The sequence below is a fragment of the Babylonia areolata genome, chromosome 1 (assembly GCF_041734735.1).
Source record: "Babylonia areolata isolate BAREFJ2019XMU chromosome 1, ASM4173473v1, whole genome shotgun sequence".
In the NCBI taxonomy this organism is placed as follows: Eukaryota; Metazoa; Mollusca; class Gastropoda; order Neogastropoda; family Buccinidae; genus Babylonia; species Babylonia areolata.
In genome coordinates this window covers 93,741,630-93,762,585 of record NC_134876.1, presented here as the reverse complement: position 1 = coordinate 93,762,585, position 20,956 = coordinate 93,741,630, and the positions used below count along the sequence as shown (strand labels likewise).

Below are 20,956 nucleotides of genomic sequence, written 5' to 3'. Positions count from 1 at the left end.
GTCTTCACTGACACGGAACAGAAATTTGTCAAGGACAACCCGTTTGTTAAAGTGCGTTTCACAAGTGAGTCTTGAAGGTCTTGGCTCTTTCTTTTATTTTTTTTTATTTTTTTTTTTTTCAGGCTAGACATCATGAAAATAAAGACCAAACTTCTGAAGACAAGTCAGCTGACCAGGTCCGTGCAGGAGTTTATCAACCAGCCATGGTTGATCGCTCGCAGACTAAACTTGTGGTGTGTAACCAAGGCCTCATGGGGGGGAAGGTGGGGATGGGCGGGCTCTGCACCGGAACACGATCAACTTCCCCGTTGTCAGTGTTGACTGAAATAGTTGTCAAGTTGCTTGTCCTGTGAGGTTCGGAATGGAAGCCACAGCTTTATACCCGTTTGATGCTACACAAGCCGATGAGCTTTCTTTTAGAGATGGGGACATTCTGAAGGTAAGCGCCATATGGTAGTTCAAAACTTTTCGGTTCCGTTACAGTTACAAAACTTTTGTCTGTGAAATCTACTTCCTGGTCAGGGAACTTTTTCGCCCAATGGTTGACATGTGTCGTTTGCCATGTTTCCTTTCCATTTTGGCCTGATTTGCGGATTCATGTTCTTCGTGATGGCAAAAGTAGTAATGTAACGTAGTTATATCTCTTATTCTTAGATTGATCTTTTATTTGTCAGGATGTAACGTTGTGTGTGTGTGTGTGTGTGTGTTGTGTAGATTCCATGTTTGGAGATTGTCAAAAGTCTTTGAAACAGTTCTGCGTAACTGCATGCACAAGTTTCCAAACACTGAAATAGTGAATAACAGTGTATAAATGAGAAATGAATAAAGAAAAGAAAATGGGGCGATATGTACAGTTCCTGTTCACTGTGATAACAGCTTTTTGCTTTTCACATTTTGTTATTGTCAGTTGGCTGTCAGTACCCTGGGGTGGGTAGGTGAAGAGACAATCAACAGCAATATCATTTACAACTGAAGTCAACAGCTAGGGCCAGAGATGAGTGACAAAGCATGTTCGACTCATTCACAGCTCTCCCACAACTTCCTAGTCTGACAGACTGACACTTCGGGAAACTGAGAGAGATGACACATCACACTGATTTGTAATAAACTGTTGAATCATAATGGCGATACAGACGCCAACATTTTATTAGCAGTGATGATGTCATTTTTCTGAAACATGAACTCTGAGTGACAAATAGTTTATATGTGACGCTGTTTTTGCATCTTACACTTCTAGTTAATATGTTTATGAATACTTTCACTAGTTTCAGTGGCTATGTTTCTCTTTAATTAAACAGGTTTTGTTGTTGTTGTTTTTTGATAGATACTCTGATCTTTAAAGTTTGATCTGAAACTCATAATGTGACAAACAGATTGGTCAGGTATTCACACACACACACACACACACACACACACACACACACACACACACAATTGTATCTCTGTCCCTCACTGTGAGAAACATGTCAAGTTTTGATATGTATACTGGTCAGTGAAGGGGCTGATTCTCTCATGATGTGATAAATATTTCAAGCATTGATACATGGTCAGTGAGGGTCTGACCCTCACTATGGGTATTTACAGTATACTGGGAGAGTGAAAATCTTACTCACACTCTTGATCTAACTCGCTCATACTGTGTATTGATATATATATATATATATATATATATATATATATATGTGTGTGTGTGTGTGCGTGTGCGTGTGTTATATGTTGTTTTTTTTGTTTTTTTTGTTTTTCTTTAAATGTTCTATGATACTTTAAAAGCTTTATATCAATTTTGAATGTTCTGTGATTTGCTAAAGAGACAAAAATAATTTCAGATCTCCTGTAGATCTGTACTCAGTTTCAGTTTCAGTAGCTCAAGGAGGCGTCACTGCGTTCGGACAAAACCATATACGCTACACCACATCTGCCAAGCAGATGCCTGACCAGCAGCGTAACCCAACGCGCTTAGTCAGGCCTTGACTCCTTTTTTCTTTCTTTCTTTCTTTTTTTTTATGTTGTTGTTGTTTTGTTTTTTGTTGTTTTTTTGTTTTTTTATGTCAGTTGATGACTTTTACAGGTGTATAGAAATGTATTAAAATTTGCTGGAAGATTTTACACTACCTATTTACCACAGAGCTGTAAGAGAATATAATATTATACATATGTGTGTGTGTGTGTCTGTGTGTGTGTGTGGATGTGGAGGAATTTAGCTTAATGTCCTGTCACACTAACTGGTGATTGTAGATAGTAGAAATTTTGTTGATGTATTACTTTACATATTTGGATGATATAATTTATAAGGTAGGAGAGGAGGTTGAGGGGGTGGGTGGAATGGTGAGTTGGGGGAAACTAGGTAGAAGGAGGATGGAATAAAATATGAATATTTGGAGAAAAAAAAGATATTTAAATATTTAATTACAATGACAGAAAATTACTTAATGGACTTTGTAAAAGAGATGCCATTGATTTAACGACAGAAACAACTGACAGGGAACGCAAAAAGTCAAAAACATTAATGTTCATAGTGACTTGTGATGACACACTTTCGTGCAAATAAGGCTTCATCAAATCACACAAGGTTTGTGTGTGTGTGTGCGTGTGTGTGTGAATGTGTGTGTGTGTGTGCATGTGTGTGTGTGTATGTGAATGTGTGTGTGTGTGTGTTCAGGTAAAGTCCAAAGATGAAGGTGGGTGGTACCATGCGGAGCTGAATGGAAAGTGCGGCTTCATTCCCTCTACCTACATCCGAATGGAGCCACACTCGTAAGGTTTCACAGTTAATAGACTGACTTGTGTAAACAAAGTGAATCTATGTCGGTTCTCTATGTGTGTGTGTGTGTGTGTCTGTCTGTGTGCCCATGGTAAACTTTCACGTTGCCATTTTCTCTGGAAATACTTTGCTAATACCAGATTTGGCTTAGACATAGTAGGAAAAAAAAATCCTCACAGTCATACCAATAATAGGTTCTAAGTCTCCAGAATTAAGCCAGATAATTTACAGTTTATTAAGGCTCATTCTGGATTTCAAAAACACCATAAAAAATTATTACTGCTTCCCAGTTGTCAGTTTCCAGAATGTAGGCTGTGCTTGGTAAGAAGATGGCATGACCTCATTTTTGACTCGCTTGTGTAAACAAAGTGAGTCTATGTTTTAACCCGGTGTGTGTGTGTGTGTGTGTGTGTGTCTGTGTGTCCGTGGTAAACTTTAACATTGCCATTTTCTCTGCAAATACTTTGTCAGTTGACACCAAATTTGGCATAAAAATAGGAAAATTCAGTTCTTTCCAGTCATCTTGTTTTAAACAATATTGCACCTCTGGGATGGGCACAAAAAAAAAAAAAAAAAAAAAGAAGCTAAATTATATGCAAACTGGATTTACTGTTATATTTATTTATTTTTTATTCTCTAAATTTGGCTATTTTATCTGATATTCTGACACAGCAACAAGAGCAGTCATCTTTATCATTTTTTGTTCAAACAGGAACTTCTTTTGCTAAGCATGGAAGTTATATTTATTTTGCATGTCTTTGGTACATATAGTAAAAAAGGGAAATTAATCTGTAATTAATGCTAGGGGGCTAAATTTGTTTTAAACTGATCTTTCTCATCTTAAACATTACATTTTGAAATTATACTCAATACATAAAAAGCTTGTGTGTTTTACTCTCAGTGTACAGGGCTTTCACTATGTTCATTTGCCCAAGTGGTCTTTTCCGGAAAATACTAAAATCAATACGACGAGTGGATTTTATAGATCTATTGGCTGAGCCCTGAAGGTCATGGGCAAAAATCCATTGCGTACACATATTTACACATATTCAAAGCAAATGCTCATATTCTTCGCGAACGCGAACGCGAACGATGCCGTTTTGTTTCAAGTTGTTGACCTGCCCGTTCAATCTTATATTCAGTTGACAAGACACGATAACATGTGATGGAAAGTTGGAGAAGGAGACCGTTAAATATTTATTCAGAGAAAGATTTGTGAACGCCTCATCACTTACTGGATTATGCCCCAAACTGCCATAAAAATATCCACAGAATCAGTCGGAATTCACAGTTAAAAATAATAAACCATGAGAGTTAATACCCTTGAATTGATGAAACGTGAAAATTTCCAAACTTGACTTTTCTCAAAATGAAGTCCTTTTCACTTCATACGACGTTTAGAAGTACTTGTACTTGGCTCTACATGTTATAAGTTTAACAAAATACTAAATTTTCATATCAGCTTTAAAACTATAAAACTAGAATGAACATAAAAGAGAAATTGAATTGACCATGTCAGCTGGGTGTAACTAAACTTGTACATCTATCTAGATTCAGAGAAAACGGCTAAATGTTGCAGTGTGATTGCCGCGATAGCCACGTCTCCTTTACCGCGGACTTAAAAAGAATTTTTAATTGTCCTTAAAGATTTTTTGAATGCCCAAGATACACCAGAATAATACGATTTAAACAGCATTCTCACTGTGAATACCGCAATTGATTTATCGCCCTTTAAAAAAAGCATGTTTATATATTATATTTTTGAACGTCAGTTAAGGAGCCACGATAGTGTAATGGATAAGACAGTTTCTTCTCATCCGAACATGCGTGGTTTGAATCTGCCGTTAGGACTTTTTTTTTTTTTTCTCTTTTTCTTTTAACCCGAAGCTTTATAATAACAAATACAGAACACATTTGAACAATTATATATATTTTTTTTTTAAGTGTATCACAAGTGAGTGTTGAAGGCCTTGCCTCTCTTGTTCTTGTTTATTTATTTTTTAGTTCCATTGCATTGAAAAAAAAATTATATACATTTTGATTTTGTTTTCTTATTCATTTACTGATTGGTTATCTAGATGGTTCTGTCTCGTTGACTTTGTTTCTTTATGTGTTTGTTCATTTCTTTCTTTCTTTCATATTGTAAGGGCACCTCTCGTATTCTTCTTCATCTTCATCTTCTTCTTCATCTTCTCCTTTTTTTATGTGTTTGGTTGTTCATTTCTTTCTTTCTTTCTTTCTTTCATATTGTAAGGGCACCTCTCGTATTCTTCTTCATCTTCATCTTCTTCTTCTTCTTCATCTTCTCCTTTTTTTATGTGTTTGGTTGTTCATTTCTTTCTTTCTTTCATATTGTAAGGGCACCTCTCGTATTCTTCTTCATCTTCTTCTTCATCTTCTCCTCTTTTTTTTTTATGTGTTTGGTTGCTCATTTCTTTCTTTCTTTCTTTCATATTGTAAATGTATCTCCTGTATTTTTCTTCATCTTCATCATCTTCTTCTTTTCATTCTTCTCCTCCTCCATCAACTTAGTTAAGGGTCATTAGGGCAAGCACAGAGGAACTGTTTACTAGATTCTTCCAGGTTTTGGGTCTGTGTCAAACTCACAGTCTGGATCTCTGGAAATGGTTTTCCTGTTCATTCTGCAATGCTGTCAGTCCATCGTTTTTTTCCACCTTGCCCTCCATATCCTTCCCTCAGCGGTTCCATGGAGGATTGTGTTAACTCTCTCCATACGAACGGCGAAAGAGACGACGTTAACAGCGTTTCACCCCAATTACCATCATCAAAATATAGCAAGCGGAAGGCTCTTATACTGAAGAGGTGAATGTTGACAAAGAATACCACAATTCTGACGATGGAAGCTAAAGGTTGGGTCATTGAGACACCCACTGGACATCCGAGGGGTCTGTGTAGAGGAGAAGAGAGGACTGGCCGTGCTGAGTGAGTTAACAAGGCGAGTGTCTTAGATATGTTCTGTGTTGGATCAGCACAATGAAGTAACTGTGCAGCAGTGCAGCATCTTCACTGGGGCTTGCAGGGAGGATAGTTGTTGTTATCATATGTGACGGTGGCTGGATAGTGACAGGTGCCAGGAAGCCTGGCTGTGAGACTGTAAGGGAAGGTGAACCAGAAAGTGTGAGGAAAACGAGAGACAGAGAAAGAGAAAGAGAAAGATGGAGGAGAGTGGGAAGGTGATACAAAATCATACCAAAACGTTTTGAAAAAGGATTGACTTTATAGGTTAGATGTTGTGATGGATATTATCAGCAGATTCACTGTCACCCACGAGACACAGGTGTGGTGTCGGACTGTCACTTCTTCAGAACCTCTGCTGGTCATGTGTGTGTGTGTTTGTGTATGTGCAGTTGCTGGTGCGTTTGTTTGCATGATTCATTGTGCATGCATATGCTTGTTTGTGAATGGTGTACTTGATGCATGCATGCATGTTCATGTATGTATAACCTTATTGCAAGTGCCACAAGCTCTTAGAGGTGTGAGCGTCAAACTGCAACATTGTCATAATCAATACTATGATTATCTTTTTTAATTGTTATTATTCCAATTGTTATTGTTATTGCAGATGGTACAAAGGCAACCTATCTCGCAGAGAGGCAGAGAGACAGCTCATGTCGGCCAGGTATGACGGCGCCTTCATTATCCGAGACTGCCAGACAGACAAAAATCAATTCTCCCTGTCTGTCATGTGAGTATCCAGCTTGCCTGTCTGTCTGTCTGTCTGTCTGTCATTGTTGTCACCTGGCCAGTGTGTTCCACTGTGTGGTCTTTTCCTTCCTGTTGTGTCCTGTCTCGTGCTTTGTGTGATCCTGGTTATGTTCTTGTTGTTGTCTCTGCTGATTACACACAACCTCCAAACCCACCTCTTACCTGGCTGTGCCCTGCCCTCCCTGCATCGTCATTGCTTTGAGAGCCAGTTGCTGTGTGGGTTGGATGGGTGGGTGTGGGTGGGTGTGAAAGGTGTCTGCCTTAACTCACAACAGGTAATGGTCACAGACCAGGATGGTGTAAGAGAACACCTCAGACAGTTTTACCTGAATGTGCCAGAACAGCCAAGGTAATGCACGCATGGTGTTCACATGATCAGATACACAGGCAACATAGCAGCCGTTTGATAGTGTACAATATCAAGGGAAGAGAGAGAGAAGAGTAGGGGTAGCAATGAAAGAGATCAAGAGACCAGACTGGCAGGCAGACTTACATACACACACAGATAACAAATGTGGATTGTTTGGGAGTGTCTTTACTTCACTGGGATAGAACCAGTACTTCAGATGGCTTGATTTACATGTTATACAGCAATATCTTCTGCCACATAGTGGGATAGAACCAGCTATTTGGATGTCTAGATTGACATTTTATACAGCAATAAAGGGTTGACTGTGCTGTGCAGTTCTTATGTAGATTGAAGATGTTCCCCAAAATGATGGAGCTTGCAGCCTGTGAATTGTAGAGGATGCCTTCAGTCTTTGTTTGTCACCAACAGCCTGTGAATTATAGAGGTTATCTTCTGCCTTTGTTCATCACTGACAGCCTGTAAATTATAGAGGTTATCTTCTGTCTTTGTTCATCACTGACAGCTTGTGAATTGTAGAGGTTGTCTTCAGTCTTTGTTCATCACTGGCAACCTGTGAATGGTAGAGGTTGTCTCTAGTCTTTGTTCATCACTGGCAACCTGTGAATGGTAGAGGTTGTCTTCAGTCTTTGTTCATCACTGACAGCCTGTGAATGATAGAGGTTGTCTTCAGTCTTTGTTCATCACTGGCAACCTGTGAATGGTAGAGGTTGTCTTCAGTCTTTGTTCATCACTGACAGCCTGTGAATGATAGAGGTTGTCTTCAGTCTTTGTTCATCACTGACAGCCTGTGAATTGTAGAGGTTGTCTTCAGTCTTTGTTCATCACTGACAGCCTGTGAATGGTAGAGGTTGTCTTCAGTCTTTGTTCATCACTGACAGCCTGTGAATGGTAGAGGTTGTCTTCAGTCTTTGTTCATCACTGACAGCCTGTGAATGGTAGAGGTTGTCTCTAGTCTTTGTTCATCACTGACAGCCTGTGAATGGTAGAGGTTGTCTTCAGTCTTTGTTCATCACTGACAGCCTGTGAATGATAGAGGTTGTCTTCAGTCTTTGTTCATCACTGACAGCCTGTGAATTGTAGAGGTTGTCTTCAGTCTTTGTTCATCACTGGCAACCTGTGAATGGTAGAGGTTGTCTCTAGTCTTTGTTCATCACTGACAGCCTGTGAATGGTAGAGGTTGTCTTCAGTCTTTGTTCATCACTGACAGCCTGTGAATGGTAGAGGTTGTCTTCAGTCTTTGTTCATCACTGGCAACCTGTGAATGGTAGAGGTTGTCTTCAGTCTTTGTTCATCACTGACAGCCTGTGAATTGTAGAGGTTGTCTCTAGTCTTTGTTCATCACTGACAGCCTGTGAATGGTAGAGGTTGTCTTCAGTCTTTGTTCATCACTGACAGCCTGTGAATGGTAGAGGTTGTCTCTAGTCTTTGTTCATCACTGACAGCCTGTGAATGGTAGAGGTTGTCTTCAGTCTTTGTTCATCACTGACAGCCTGTGAATTGTAGAGGTAGTCTTCAGTCTTTGTCACTGACTACCTGTGAATTGTAGAAGGTTATGTTCAGTCTTTGTTCATCACTGACAGCCTGTGAAGTATAGAGGTTATCTTCCGTCTTTGTTCATCACTGACAGCTTGTGAAATGTACACGTTGTTTTTCAGTCTTTGTCTGTCACCGACAGCCTATGAATGGTAGAGGTTGTCTTCCTCACTGTGTCAGTCTTTGTTCGTCACTGGCAGAACCACTCCCATGGCAGGCAGTAACCAGGACCAGCGGGATACTTTGAATGACGGACTGGTAAAACTGGGTCATGAGCGCTGCGCAAATTCCAAAGGTTTGCACTTGATGCAGGAAGCAGCTTCCACTTCACTGGACAAGCCTGAAGAATTCATGTGATTCAGTTAGGCTTAACAGCTGTGTTTAGGACTAGGAGAAATAGTATCATTGTTTATTTGTAGTTGTTTTGTTTTGAATAGAAAATTTCTTATCTTTATTTGGGGGGCTATTTTTAAGATTCGTTTTCCCATTAAACAGAACTTTACAGTATGGAAAGGAATACACTGTAACAGAAACTTACTTATTGTGTAGCAGTGACAAAGTACTCAGCAATATGTACCATTGTCTCTGTAAACTCAGTATTAGCAATGGCAGTGTACTGGTGAAGATATGATAATAATAATGATATGAAGAAGCAGAAGAAGATGAAGAACGGGTATTTATAATATACTCTGTCTATTTATGTGTACACACACACACACACATTCATGGCATTGATGCAGACACACATTGTGAGAGCAGCATGCCACAGCATTGATTTTATACAATGCAATACCACACAATACAACACAATACAGTACAGTACAATACAAAACAATCAATGCAATACAATATAGTACAATACAACACAACACAACACAATGCAATACAACAATACAATACATATTGATTAATCTGAATGAAAACTTAACTTCATGCCGAATGAGTGTGGTATAGCGGCTTGCATACTGTTTGATGTGTCAGGCACAACAAGAGCACGCAGCACTTCAAGATCCTGTCCGGCCCCAACGGAACGTATTACCTGTGGCCGGAGATACCCTTTGGCTCCATCAACAAGCTGATCGACCATCATCGCACTGTGTCCGTGGCCCGGGAACCCACGTCCAGGATTTTCCTCCGGGACGGACAGGTTTGTTCACATCGTCCTGTCCCGCTTTTGTTCTTTTCTGTTCGTTCTTACTGTCTTCCATTCATTCAGGGACCACAGGTTTTTCACATTGTCCTGTTCTGCTTCTGTTCTCTTCTGTTCTTTCTTTCTTTCTGTCTTCCATTTCCTCAGAGACCACAGGTTGTTCACATTATCCTATTCTGCCTCTGTTCCCTTCTGTTCGTTCTTACTGTCTTCCATTCATTCAGGGACCACAGGTTGTTCACATCATCCTGTTCTGCCTGTGTTCCCTTCTGTCCTTTCTTTCTGTTTTCCATTCATTTTATTTAGATATAACATATCTATGCCAGATAGAGGAGGAAGTGGTGTGGTGGCCTGGAGGTAACGCATCTGCTTCGGAAGCGAGGGAATCTGAGCACGCAGGATCAAATTCAGCAGTATCTTCTCCTCCTCCACTAGACCTCGAATGTTGGTCGCGATGCTAGTAATCAGGATGAGATGATGAACAGAGGTCCCGTGTGTAGCATGCACTTCGTCGCACATAAAAGAACCCAGTGCGTCAAAAGGGTTGTCCCTGGCAAAATTTTGTAGAAAAATCCACATTGATAGGAAAACAAATATACTTGCAGGCAGAAAACAGAAAGAAAGAAAAAAAAAGTGTGGTGCTGCACTGTAGTGACGCACTTTCCCTGGGGAGATCAACCCAAATATCACACAGAAATATTTTGTGACAAAACATTAATACAGTACAGTACAATACAATACAATACAATACAAGCAGAACATGTGTAAATGGTCTGCATGTCTCCATGTATTTCTACACTTTCAGCATCAAATATAAATCTCTCACAGTGAGAACACTAAATTTTTCAAGATGAATTATTGTTCTTCCCAAGATAAACTTGATAATTGGCAGACCCACAGATGGTGATGATACGGATACTTACGGAGTGCCTATCCTCAGTTGGAGACCAAGCTCAAAGCACAACAGGTTGACTACCTGGGTAGAGCTGACTGACGGTTGCCATTGGGTGCTCATCATTTGTTGCCTGTGTCATTCAATCATGCACACATACACACTCTTACAGACATGTAACAATGATAATATTGATAATTGGATGTGTTTTCTTCCCCTAATGACGCACATTGGTGGTGTTGTTGTCAGCAACAGGATATTGGAACGTATATATATATATATATATATATATATATATATATATATATATATATTTGTATATATATGTGAGGGGTTGGGGGTGGGAGATATGGGCGTATGTGTGTGTGCTTGTACAAGTAAGTGTTCGTCTGTGTGTGTGTGTGTGTGTGTGTGTGTGTGCCGTGGAAGCTGTGATACGTAGACTAGAAATGAGTGTGTGGAGGAGGGGGGTAGAGGAGGTGCAGGGTAATGTGTGTGGTGTGTGTGTGTGTGTGTTGGAGCTCATGTACGTTTATATGCATTTGACTGTGCTTTCATATCTGTGAAACTGCATGCTTGGTGCATATCTGTTATGCATGTGTGGGTGTATGTGTGAATGTGTGTCTTCATGTTTTACATTTATTTGCTTATTTATCATCATTGTTGTCTTATTTATTTATTTATTAATTATTATTTTTATTATTATTGTTATTATTATTACTACTACCTTTTAAAAAAAATTTTTTTTTAAATTATAATTAATATTTATTTATTATTTATGTATGCTTATCTATTATTTATTCACCTTTATTTTATTTTATTTTTATTTATTTATTTATTTATTCTCTTTTTCTTTTTTTTTCTTTTTTTTTCTCAAGGCCTCGCTAAGCGCGTTGGGTTACACTGCTGGTCAGGCATCTGCTTGGCAGATGTGGTGTAGCGTATATGGATTTGTCTGAACGCAGTGACACCTCCTTGAGCTACTGAAACTGAAACTGAAACTGTTGTCAGTGTTTCCGGTACTGTTGTCACTGACTGTCCATTGAGGGCTTAAATAGTGATACTCTGAACTCCACATTTCTTTATGGGATTTAATTTTTTACTCACTTGTGTAAACATAGTGAGTCTATGTTATAGCCTGGTGTTCGGTTGTCTTTGTGTGTGTATGTGTGTGTGTCTATGTGTCCGTGGTAAACTTTTAACATTGCCATTTTCTCCAGGAATACTTTGTCAATACCAAATTTGGCTTAAACACAGCAGGAAAAAAAAATCTTCACAGTCATACCAATAATAGGTTGTATGTCTCCCAAATTTAGCCATATTTCTGAATCATTAACACTTTATTTCGTTGATGCTCATTCCGGATTCCGAAAGCACTGTTACCGCTTTGCAGCTGCCCAAACAAAGACAACGTTTGGTGAGAAGATGCCATGACCTAGTTTTTCTTGTTCGCAAGTAAAAGCAAAGAAATACAAATTCTGGACAGACCTCATACAGTGACACTAACTACATTATTAATGTGTTTACTGCATATAAATATTCTAAAGTGGACACTGAATTAACTAGAACGAATAAGAAAGAAAATTTGAATTGACCGTTTCACTGAGTTAAGGTCAGCCCTTCTCTCCACTGGTCTGTGCGGATCTTGGCGGAACATGTTGCAAAGCCTGACATATCTTTACCGCCGAATTAACAGAATTTCTGAAATAATCATCGATGTGTTTACTGCATATGAATGTTTTGAAGTGGATACTGAATTAACTAGAATGAGCAGGAAACAGAAATTGAATGGACGGTGTTGTAGTTTCTCAATGAGTGTAAAGAGTTGTTGAACATGGATCTCTGCAGATCCATAAAAAAACAGACACATATTGCAGTGTGTTTGAGGCGATGGGAAAGTCTCCTTTACCGCAGACTTGAAAGAAATTCCTAAATACCAGAGATATACTGAAATAACATGATTTAAACGGCGTTATCATTTTGATTACAGTTGCTGGTTTGTTCCGCTAAAAGACCATGCTCAAATGAGTGATGGAGTGATGGCCTAGAAGTAACGTGTCCGCCCAGGAAGCAAGAGAATCTGACCGCGCTGGTTCAAATCACGGCTCAGCCGCCATTATTTTCTCCCCCTCCACTAGACCTTGAGTGGTGGTTTGGACGCTAGTCTTTCGGATGAGACGATAAACCGAGGTCCTGTGTGCAGCACACACTTAGCACACGTAAAAGAACCCATGTCAACAAAAGGGTTGTTCCTGGCAAAATTCTGTAGAAAAATCCACTTTGATACGAAAAACAAAACTTCATGCAGGAAAAATTTAAAAAAATGGGTGGTGCTGTAGTATAGCGACGCGCTCTCCCTGGGGAGAGCAACCCAAATTTCACACAGAGAAATCTGTTGTGATAAAAAGAAATACAAATAATTTTTTAACATCATCTTTGAACCCACATAGCCTAGTGTATAAAACAGTCATTCTTGACCTGAACATCCATGGTTCAAATCTGCTTTGAAGCCTTTTTGTTTTGTTTAACGCAAAGCTTTATATAAAATTTTACAATAACCAAAAGACAACACATTTCAATGAACAAAATTTTATAAGTTTGTTGTTGTTGTTTGTTTGTTTTTTTTAGTGTATCACAAGTGAGTCTTGAAGGCCTTGCCTTTCTTGTTTTTAGTTGTTGTTTTTTTTGAGGAGTTGAAATTTCTGTGTGAACATCTTTCAAGTCGTCTAAAGACCCCGGTAATGTTTATGTTCCTGCAGAGTGGATGATTGTCATCAGTACTCAACTTTTTTTTTTTTTGTGCTGCCCCATCATCTGCACCGTTTCAGTGGCATTACTCCCACGCCGCTCATTTAGATTCCCCCATACACAGCCACACCCAGGTTCGTCCGTCGCAGTTCTAGCGTCGGCAGTCCACAGGGAACCATCGGTGTTAGGTTGCCAGGAGGCCACACACCAGAGGAGACCCTGTACTGCTGCTGAGTCACTCGGTGGTGTTCAGTGGTGCCTGTTCTGTTTTAACGTACTTAGGTCACCACCTACTAAGTACTCAACTTTTTTTTTTGTTATAAAGACATAAAAGTCAGAGTAACGATCAGCTGTCAGGTTCTGAGAATAGTCAGAGGACGACAGTGTTGATAAATGAGGCTGACTGTTGATTCTTTGTTATCACAGGATGATGAGCAAGTATTTGAAGCGATGTATGAAAAGGGCGACTGTTTGATTCTTTGCTTTTGCTGGATGTGATTCTTTGTTTTTTCAGGATGAAGAGCAGGAGCTTAAAGCAGTGTATGAAAAGGCTGACTTTTTGATTCTTTGTTTTTACAGGATGACAAGAAAGTGTTTGAAGCGATGAAAGAAAGGCTGTTTTGATTTTTTGTGTTGTTTTTTTTTTCAGGATGACAAGAAAGTGTTTGTAGCAATGTAGGAAAAAGCTGACATGTTGATTCTTTGTTTTTTCAGGATGACAAGGAAGTGTTTGTAGCAATGTAGGAAAAAGCTGACATGTTGATTTTTTGTTTTTTCAGGATGACAAGGAAGTGTTTGAAGCAGTGTAGGAAAAGGCTAAAGCTGAAATTTCATAGACCCAAAATACTGATGCAAAATTCAGTTGTGAACTTCGCACTGACAAGAAAAAATCCACATCAACTTTTCGTCATTGCGTAAATCCATAGATAGGAATTTCATATGAACTTCACACAAAATTCATTGCGAGGAATTTCATATAAACTTTACACCTAATTCATTGCGAAACTTTTCTTTCGCACAAGGGAGGGAAACTTTTGACTTTTTGCGTGCAAATTTTGCCAAACTTTGGTCAGATCCTTTATCAACTGAGGCAGTATTCAATGAGATTCCCCTATACCAGGCCCATTACTTGTAATTCTTGAAGATGAGGTTTTGCTATCTAGGCTTCAAAATATTCTTCACTCCAAAGTGATACTTCTTTTTTAACTTCACTTTTCTTATCCCATCACGACAGGGCTGCATTCAAAATTTTCACTTTAATTACACATACTTAACTGTGACCCAACTAGTGCAGACTCCGGCAGGGGTCTGACATTCCTGTCCTGTGCAAACTACTGTCCACCTATGCGGAGAAAACGAAAGTAACTACGGCTGATAACCTCCCGGAAGTAGGTAACCTCCCCTTCCATCACGACAGGGCTGCATTCAAAATTTTCACATTTTTGACACAGATTAACTTGCTTTTATTGCTCTGGTGCCATGATTTCAATCAAAACTGGCAGGTAAATTTTATCTCTGTGGGTGAGCGTCTCTTTTTCCGAATGCAAATTTCGCATGAATTCTTCGCATGAATCCTGCAAATTCCGGGTGAATTCTTTGCATGCAAATTGTGCATGAATTCTTCGCATGCAAATTTTTGCATAATTTTGGAGGTGGTCTATGGAATTGCACCTTGAAGTGAAGTGTTGATTCTTTGTTTTTTCAGGTTGGCGAGGAAGAGTTTGGAGCAAAGGGTAAAAGTGCTCGCGTTTTTCAGGAAGAAGAAGAGTTCATGGCAATGTACGACTTCAGTCCAGACTCTCCGGATGAGCTGCCATTCTGCAAGGGGGCCAGGATCAAGATCACAGAGAAAAACCACAACGACTGGTGGACAGGACGAAACCTGGACACCGGCAAAGCAGGCCTGCTGCCCTGTAACTACATCAAGAAGATGAAGTGAAGCCTGTGGGGTCTTCACTGCACAGCTTCTCCTGTCTGTCTGTCCATCACGCACACACTTCAACAGCTGTGCCTTGTTCAATGTGAAAGGGGGAGGGGACGGGATGTTGTCTCCCTGAGACCATGGCCTTCACTATTCTGCCTAACTACACTGTTATGTATAGAGAGGTGTGTGCTGCTCCAGCTGACTTTGACCAACATGAAATGGAAAGAACATAGGGGAATTAGGGTGCGCATGGAAAAAAATAGGGTTGGTGTAAATGCTCACTGAGTAGTGTCTGTGTGCATGTAATTATCAGGAAGCTTAAGTTTTAAGCAGAATGGAACATTGTTTTCTTGATATTTTTGTTGTTGTTGTTTCATGTTCTGCAATACTATGCGTATTTAGTTTAAATGAAGAGGTTTTGAAATGGGTGTGTGGTTTGACATTCCAAATTGTGCTGTTGTATTTGTCTGGTCATTAGTTACATATGTATTGTCTTCTTCTGTCAGTGATAGAGCTTTAGGATTTGGTATATGCATACAAAGGCAAACATGCTTGTGTGTGTACATGTTGTGTGTGTGTGTGTGTGTGTGTGTGTGTGTGATGCATGCAAAGGCAAACATGCTTGTGTGTGTGTGTGTGTGTGTGTGTGTTGTGTGTGTTGTGTCTGATTGGATGTGGGAAGAAAGCTTCTTTGGCTGTAGTTAAGTGCGAAAAAGATCATATGCATAAAGAAATGCATGGCACAAATGAATACAACAAAGATGTGTGTGTTTGGATGTGGGAAGAAAGCTTCTTTGGTTGAAGTTGGGTACGAAAAAGTCCATGGATGTGCTTTATATCATCATTACAAGATAATACGTTTTGAAAAATTCAACCATATATATGCATACAACAGATACGACACACAATGTTGATACCACAAAGCTACTTTCAGTTGTACATTATACTTTCAGTCTTACGTCACCAACAAAACAAGCACATTACATTTGGTGGGCTTTGAAGGTCTTGGAATGTGCAGATAGGCATCTGTTCTTTTAAAAAAAAAAAAAAAATTTCTAAACAAATGCAGTGCAGCATAATTATATAAACCAGTCCGCACTGAACCTGAAGCCATTTGTGAGCAGAGCGATTGTCAGAGCTGTATGTCATGAACAACAGTCACTGAGTGAAATGCGTGTTGGCAATGGGTTGTTGTAGATCATATCATCATCTCGCATGTGTTAATGGGCAGAAACACACCAGTGTCGATGGTAAGATACCAAACCGGTCAGAAAAATGTGACTGTAAAATGTTGGCGTGAGCACTATATTTTGGTACATTTTAATGAACTTACCTGTTATCATTATCATTATTTATTTATCTATTATTGTTCATTTCTTTTCATTTTTGTGATTTATTTTTTAAATGTTATTTATCGATTATTTATTGATTTATTTATTATCTTATTTACTTTTTTCCTCAAGGCGTAAGTGTTTGGCTGCGCTGCCGGTCAGTTATCTGCTTAGCAGATGTGGTGTAGCATATTTTGGTTGTCAGAATGCAGTGACACCTCCTTTTCATTCCATATGATTGTGACAACAGATAATATATGTGTCTCTGCATATGAGTATACATGTGTGTGTACATGTGTATGCATGCGCATGCGCATGTGTGTGTGTGCGTGTGTGAGTGTGTGTGTGTTTGTGTGTTAGTGAGGTGTGTCAGTGATTTATAGGAACTCATGCAAGGTGTGTGTGTATATATATATATATATATATATATATATATGCATGCAAAAGAATCGCTGTGTTGAAAGTGATTTGCTTCAAGTACTTAATCTCTGACAAGCACTGGATGAGCAGTATGCCGCTGCTGTTGGCTCAAAGGTTCAAAGTGAGGATGGCAGGTGTGGGTTTTCTTTTATGATTTCTTCATTCTGTAATGTCTTTTCACTGTCAGAACACACTTTGTTGTCTTTGCTGTGCATCCTGTGTGCTGTGGGGTGCTGTACTGTGCCAGGAGGAAAGCAGGGTCACACGACTGAATCGTCTCCCCCTGCAGAGGGCCGGTTCTGCAGGCCAGACCAGGGCTGAGTGCCATGAGTGATTCGTTCATGCAAAGCAAAGTGGGGCCTGCTTACATCACTCATGCAACCCTCCCCCCAACCCTCCCAGCCCCCTCTTACACCCAGTCCTCTTCATCTTGGACAGTTGTGTATATGTTTAAGAGAGTATGTTTGTGTGTGTGCGTGTGTGTGTTAGAGAGAGAGAGAGAGAGAGAAGTTGGACATATAGTGGAGAGAGGGAAAACATCGTGGGGAACAGCCCTGGTGCCATGAGAGAGCTGTAGTCTGCACTGGTCGATGATGGAGACCTCACAAACAAGAGAATTTCTGGCTGTAGTTTTGTTACAATAATTATGTTCAACTTTATCTCTGCTTGTTTTGAGAAATATACTTTTTGGGGGGGGGTTGGAGGAGTGGGTGGGAGGAGGTGTTGATTGTAGCCTTTTGTCTTCCTTTTTTTCTTATCAGTGTTGACCACTGTGGCTGTTTTTTGCTCATTTTTGTAAAACCTTTCTTCTTTTTTTTCAGCAGAAATGTTGGCATGAACTGTGATAATTTCTTTTCTGGCTTTGTTATGACGGTAGCTCTCTTAGCAGTGTGTTTTGGCACTTCAGCCACTTTATTGCAGTGAAGCCACATAATTTCTGACCCATCATATGCCCATGTGTTTGAAACAGGCCATGTCACCAGACTATGCCTGTCTTCTGTTGTTGAAACAATACCACATAACTGCTTTCCCTATTTGGACTATGGTCCATTCATTATCAAAAATGTTAATGGTTGAAAATGATCATATTAAAGGGATGAAATGCCTTTTCTAAAATCATTGTTTCCAGTAAGTTCTCAAGTCTATTGTTATCATCTTTTTGTATTGTGAAACTTATGATTACATGGACAAAAGGTGGATAGTTTTGTAGTTATGAGTAAAGACCAAGATAGTGTTGTTAATTTGATTTGTGATCTTTATTTTGCTGTGTTAGAATAGCATAATATATATATTTATTTTTCCTTTTATTTTTATTCTGTTGTTTTTTGTCCAGCTCTTAGTATTTTAGAGATATTACTTTCAAAAAAAGAAAAAAATAGAAGAAGAAATATTACTTAGTGGGCAAGAATTTTGTGGTGTTGGTTGGTTGAGGGTTTTTAAACTTTATATCAGTTGTTTTTGCTGATGAGTAGTGTTGTAGCTCAGTAGCCTTGGAATTCAGGTTTTAAAAAAATCTGAAAAATCACAGATGTCCTGGTGATAGACAAAGCTTGACCTTGTGGGTTATCATTTCTGTAGTGTGTGCTGAGCGTCCCCATACTACTGCCAAAATCCTTGTGTCACAAGCTGATGTCTGCTTGAGAACAGCACAAACAATACAAGTTGTCAATAAGCAAAATCCTTGTCAGTGTTACAGCTGATCTCTACTTGAGAACAACATAAACAACTCCTGTCAGTAGAATGCCAAGCAAAATCTTGTGTTCTCTACTACAAGCTGATGGCTGCTTGAGAACAAAACAAACAATTTTTCAACAAACAAAAGCCTTGTGTTCTCATAGTTACAAGCTGAAAACCGCCTGGAAACAACTCCAGTCAAGAAATTGCCAACCAACAAAATCCTTGTGTTCTCTGTGTGTGGCAAGCTGCATGAGGACAACAGCAAATGGGTTATTTCACACCGCCACAATCGGTGTTAGGGCCAGTGCTCAAACTTCCTTCACAGACCATCACCACCCCTGTAACCTTATGACAGTTCTGGTGCCCATTCCTGTCAGAAATGGTGTCACCTCATTCTGAACTGAGAAATCGCAACAGCTTGATGTGAAATTAAATGCTCAGCAGGCTGTCTTTCCTTTTCAAGCCTTGCCCACAGTGATACAAGAATGGTGACTGGGGTCATTGCGTATCTTGTCGTCGAGCTTCACTTCAGTATCTTTTTTGTGGTTTATACTCATAACATTCTTCGCTGTCTTCCAAAGATAGTATATTATAATAGTATATATATATATATATATTTGCCTATGTATATATATTTTTTTGTTTTTTCCACCATCATGTTGTTCTATATGCATGTCCTTGATTTTACAGGAGAAGATAGGGACATTTATAAATCGGGGGAAAATGAACTGTTTTCAAGTTCTCAAAAGTACCTGTATTTGAATTTTTGAGCAGGTCTGGGTGATGTTTTTGAAGTTTTACAAATTGTCAGATCTTTTGAAAGTGTACATGTTTAGTTTATTTTTAAAAGAATGTGGTGATAGGAGAGAAAAAACTTGTGCTGCATTTTGCCTTTCATTCCAAAAGTTATGACAGAAGAGTTTTCACTCATTTTATTTTTACATCTGGACATTCAGTATTTATATTCTCTTTGCATTGTGAGGTGGTCAATGGAAATTCAGTGATTGATGGCCATATGTAGTCCTAATGTTTGTGAAAAAAAGATCAGTATGGTTCTGATTGTTCAGGAAATGTTGGGGAACTTTAAATAAAAAAAAAGAAAGAAAGAAAAGAAAAGAAAAGATGTATGAATTCTGTTAAACACACACCCACCCACATGTAATCATAATCTTTCTTCTTTTTTTTCAAATTCATATGTGTATTGAAGTGTTTATTTTTGTATTTGTATGCACCTTTGCACATATGAGGTGTGACAGCATAAAAAAACCAAAAAAACAAAATAACTATACAGAGTTATGCTGAAAAAGTGGCTTTTTCAATTTTTTGTTTGTTGCTATCTGCTTTTTTCTTTTTTCTTTTTTTGTGTGTGTGGTTGGTAAATTGTTTCCCACCTCCTCTTTTTTTGCTATTAATTCCATCAACTTCCATAGAACAGATATGTTTTGTTGTCCTTTTCTTGTTAGTTTCTGCTGCTTTTTTTTTTTTTTTTTTTTTTTTCAATATGCATAGAAATGAGTTACTGAAAATAAACATTTATTTGTTCAAGTACACTGTTCTTTCTTCTTATCGGTAGATTACTTCATTCTGTTTGGTCCAGCTGTGTGTGTGTGTGCGTGTGTGTGTGTTTGAATCAAAATTAGATTCAGAATCACATTTCTTGGTCATGAAAACCATAAATAAAGTTTTATAAACAACAGCAAAGGGCAAAACCAACCAAAGTATAAGATGTGTGAGTTATAACATGGCATGTACTGTGAAACATTTGTATGTTATGAATTGTGCTGGGTCATGGTTGAAAAAGGTCATTTACATACATATTCCTGACTGAATCAGTAGTATTTATATCATTAACTTGGGCTTCACATCACTGAACAAAGCTTCTCTTGCACGTATAATGATTATGTCTGGTGTTGTGTCTGTGTTGTTGTTAGTTGTGGTGATTTTGTGAGTGTGTGTGTGTTTGTAATAAATAACGACATTAACTAAAATACATCAAAGGAGGATACCAACTGGACTGCAGTTTAAAATTTCCAAAAACATTCTAAGCCATGAATAATCATTCAAAATCTTTTCAGTGGCTAATGGAACATTGGTAGAAAAGTCATCAGCTACAGCTTTTGGTATTGTCTTATGCTTGGACAGTGGATGAGTAGATAGCTTACAGTTATTTGATTACTGCATATACATTTTATATTCTTAGAAAATTTTGTATGAAAGGCATTTAACGAATTCTATACAAAAGACTTGTAATTTGTCTCACTTGGGCAGTAGGTATCAAATTCAGAAAATATTTGTGCCTAGCTGCATTGTTTACACAATATTGGTAATGATGGTTATTTTAATCAATAAACAATTTATTAAATTGATTTTTGGATACATTTTCTATACCACTAAAGCATTCATGTATATATAATGGGATGTTGA

General features: G+C 38.7%; 1 protein-coding gene across 2 annotated transcripts; it reads left to right on the top strand.

The window, feature by feature from the left end:
* Positions 1-275: 275 nt before the first annotated feature.
* LOC143289338 (growth factor receptor-bound protein 2-like) lies at positions 276-19,812 on the top strand. 2 transcript variants are annotated; one of them, XM_076598346.1, is made up of 5 exons: positions 276-439; positions 2,660-2,754; positions 6,345-6,467; positions 9,372-9,537; positions 14,937-19,812. In XM_076598346.1, the coding sequence occupies exons 1-5, from the start codon at positions 362-364 to the stop codon at positions 15,117-15,119; spliced, it is 645 nt and encodes a 214-aa protein (XP_076454461.1). In that variant the 5' UTR covers positions 276-361; the 3' UTR covers positions 15,120-19,812. The 2 variants fall into 2 exon arrangements, with proteins under 2 accessions (XP_076454461.1, XP_076454455.1); XM_076598340.1 differs by having other exon boundaries at positions 14,886-19,812.
* The last annotated feature ends 1,144 nt before the right edge of the window (positions 19,813-20,956 follow it).

What these genes read in the sequence shown, in the direction of transcription:
- LOC143289338 (XM_076598340.1), top strand. Translation starts at nt 362, where the DNA reads ATGGAAGCCACAGCTTTATACCCGTTTGATGCTACACAAGCCGATGAG. An exon ending in GAGATGGGGACATTCTGAAG is followed by an intron (nt 440 to 2,659) that starts GTAAGCGCCATA and finishes GTGTGTGTTCAG; the next exon opens with GTAAAGTCCAAAGATGAAGG. An exon ending in TTTTCCTCCGGGACGGACAG is followed by an intron (nt 9,538 to 14,885) that starts GTTTGTTCACAT and finishes TTGTTTTTTCAG; the next exon opens with GTTGGCGAGGAAGAGTTTGG.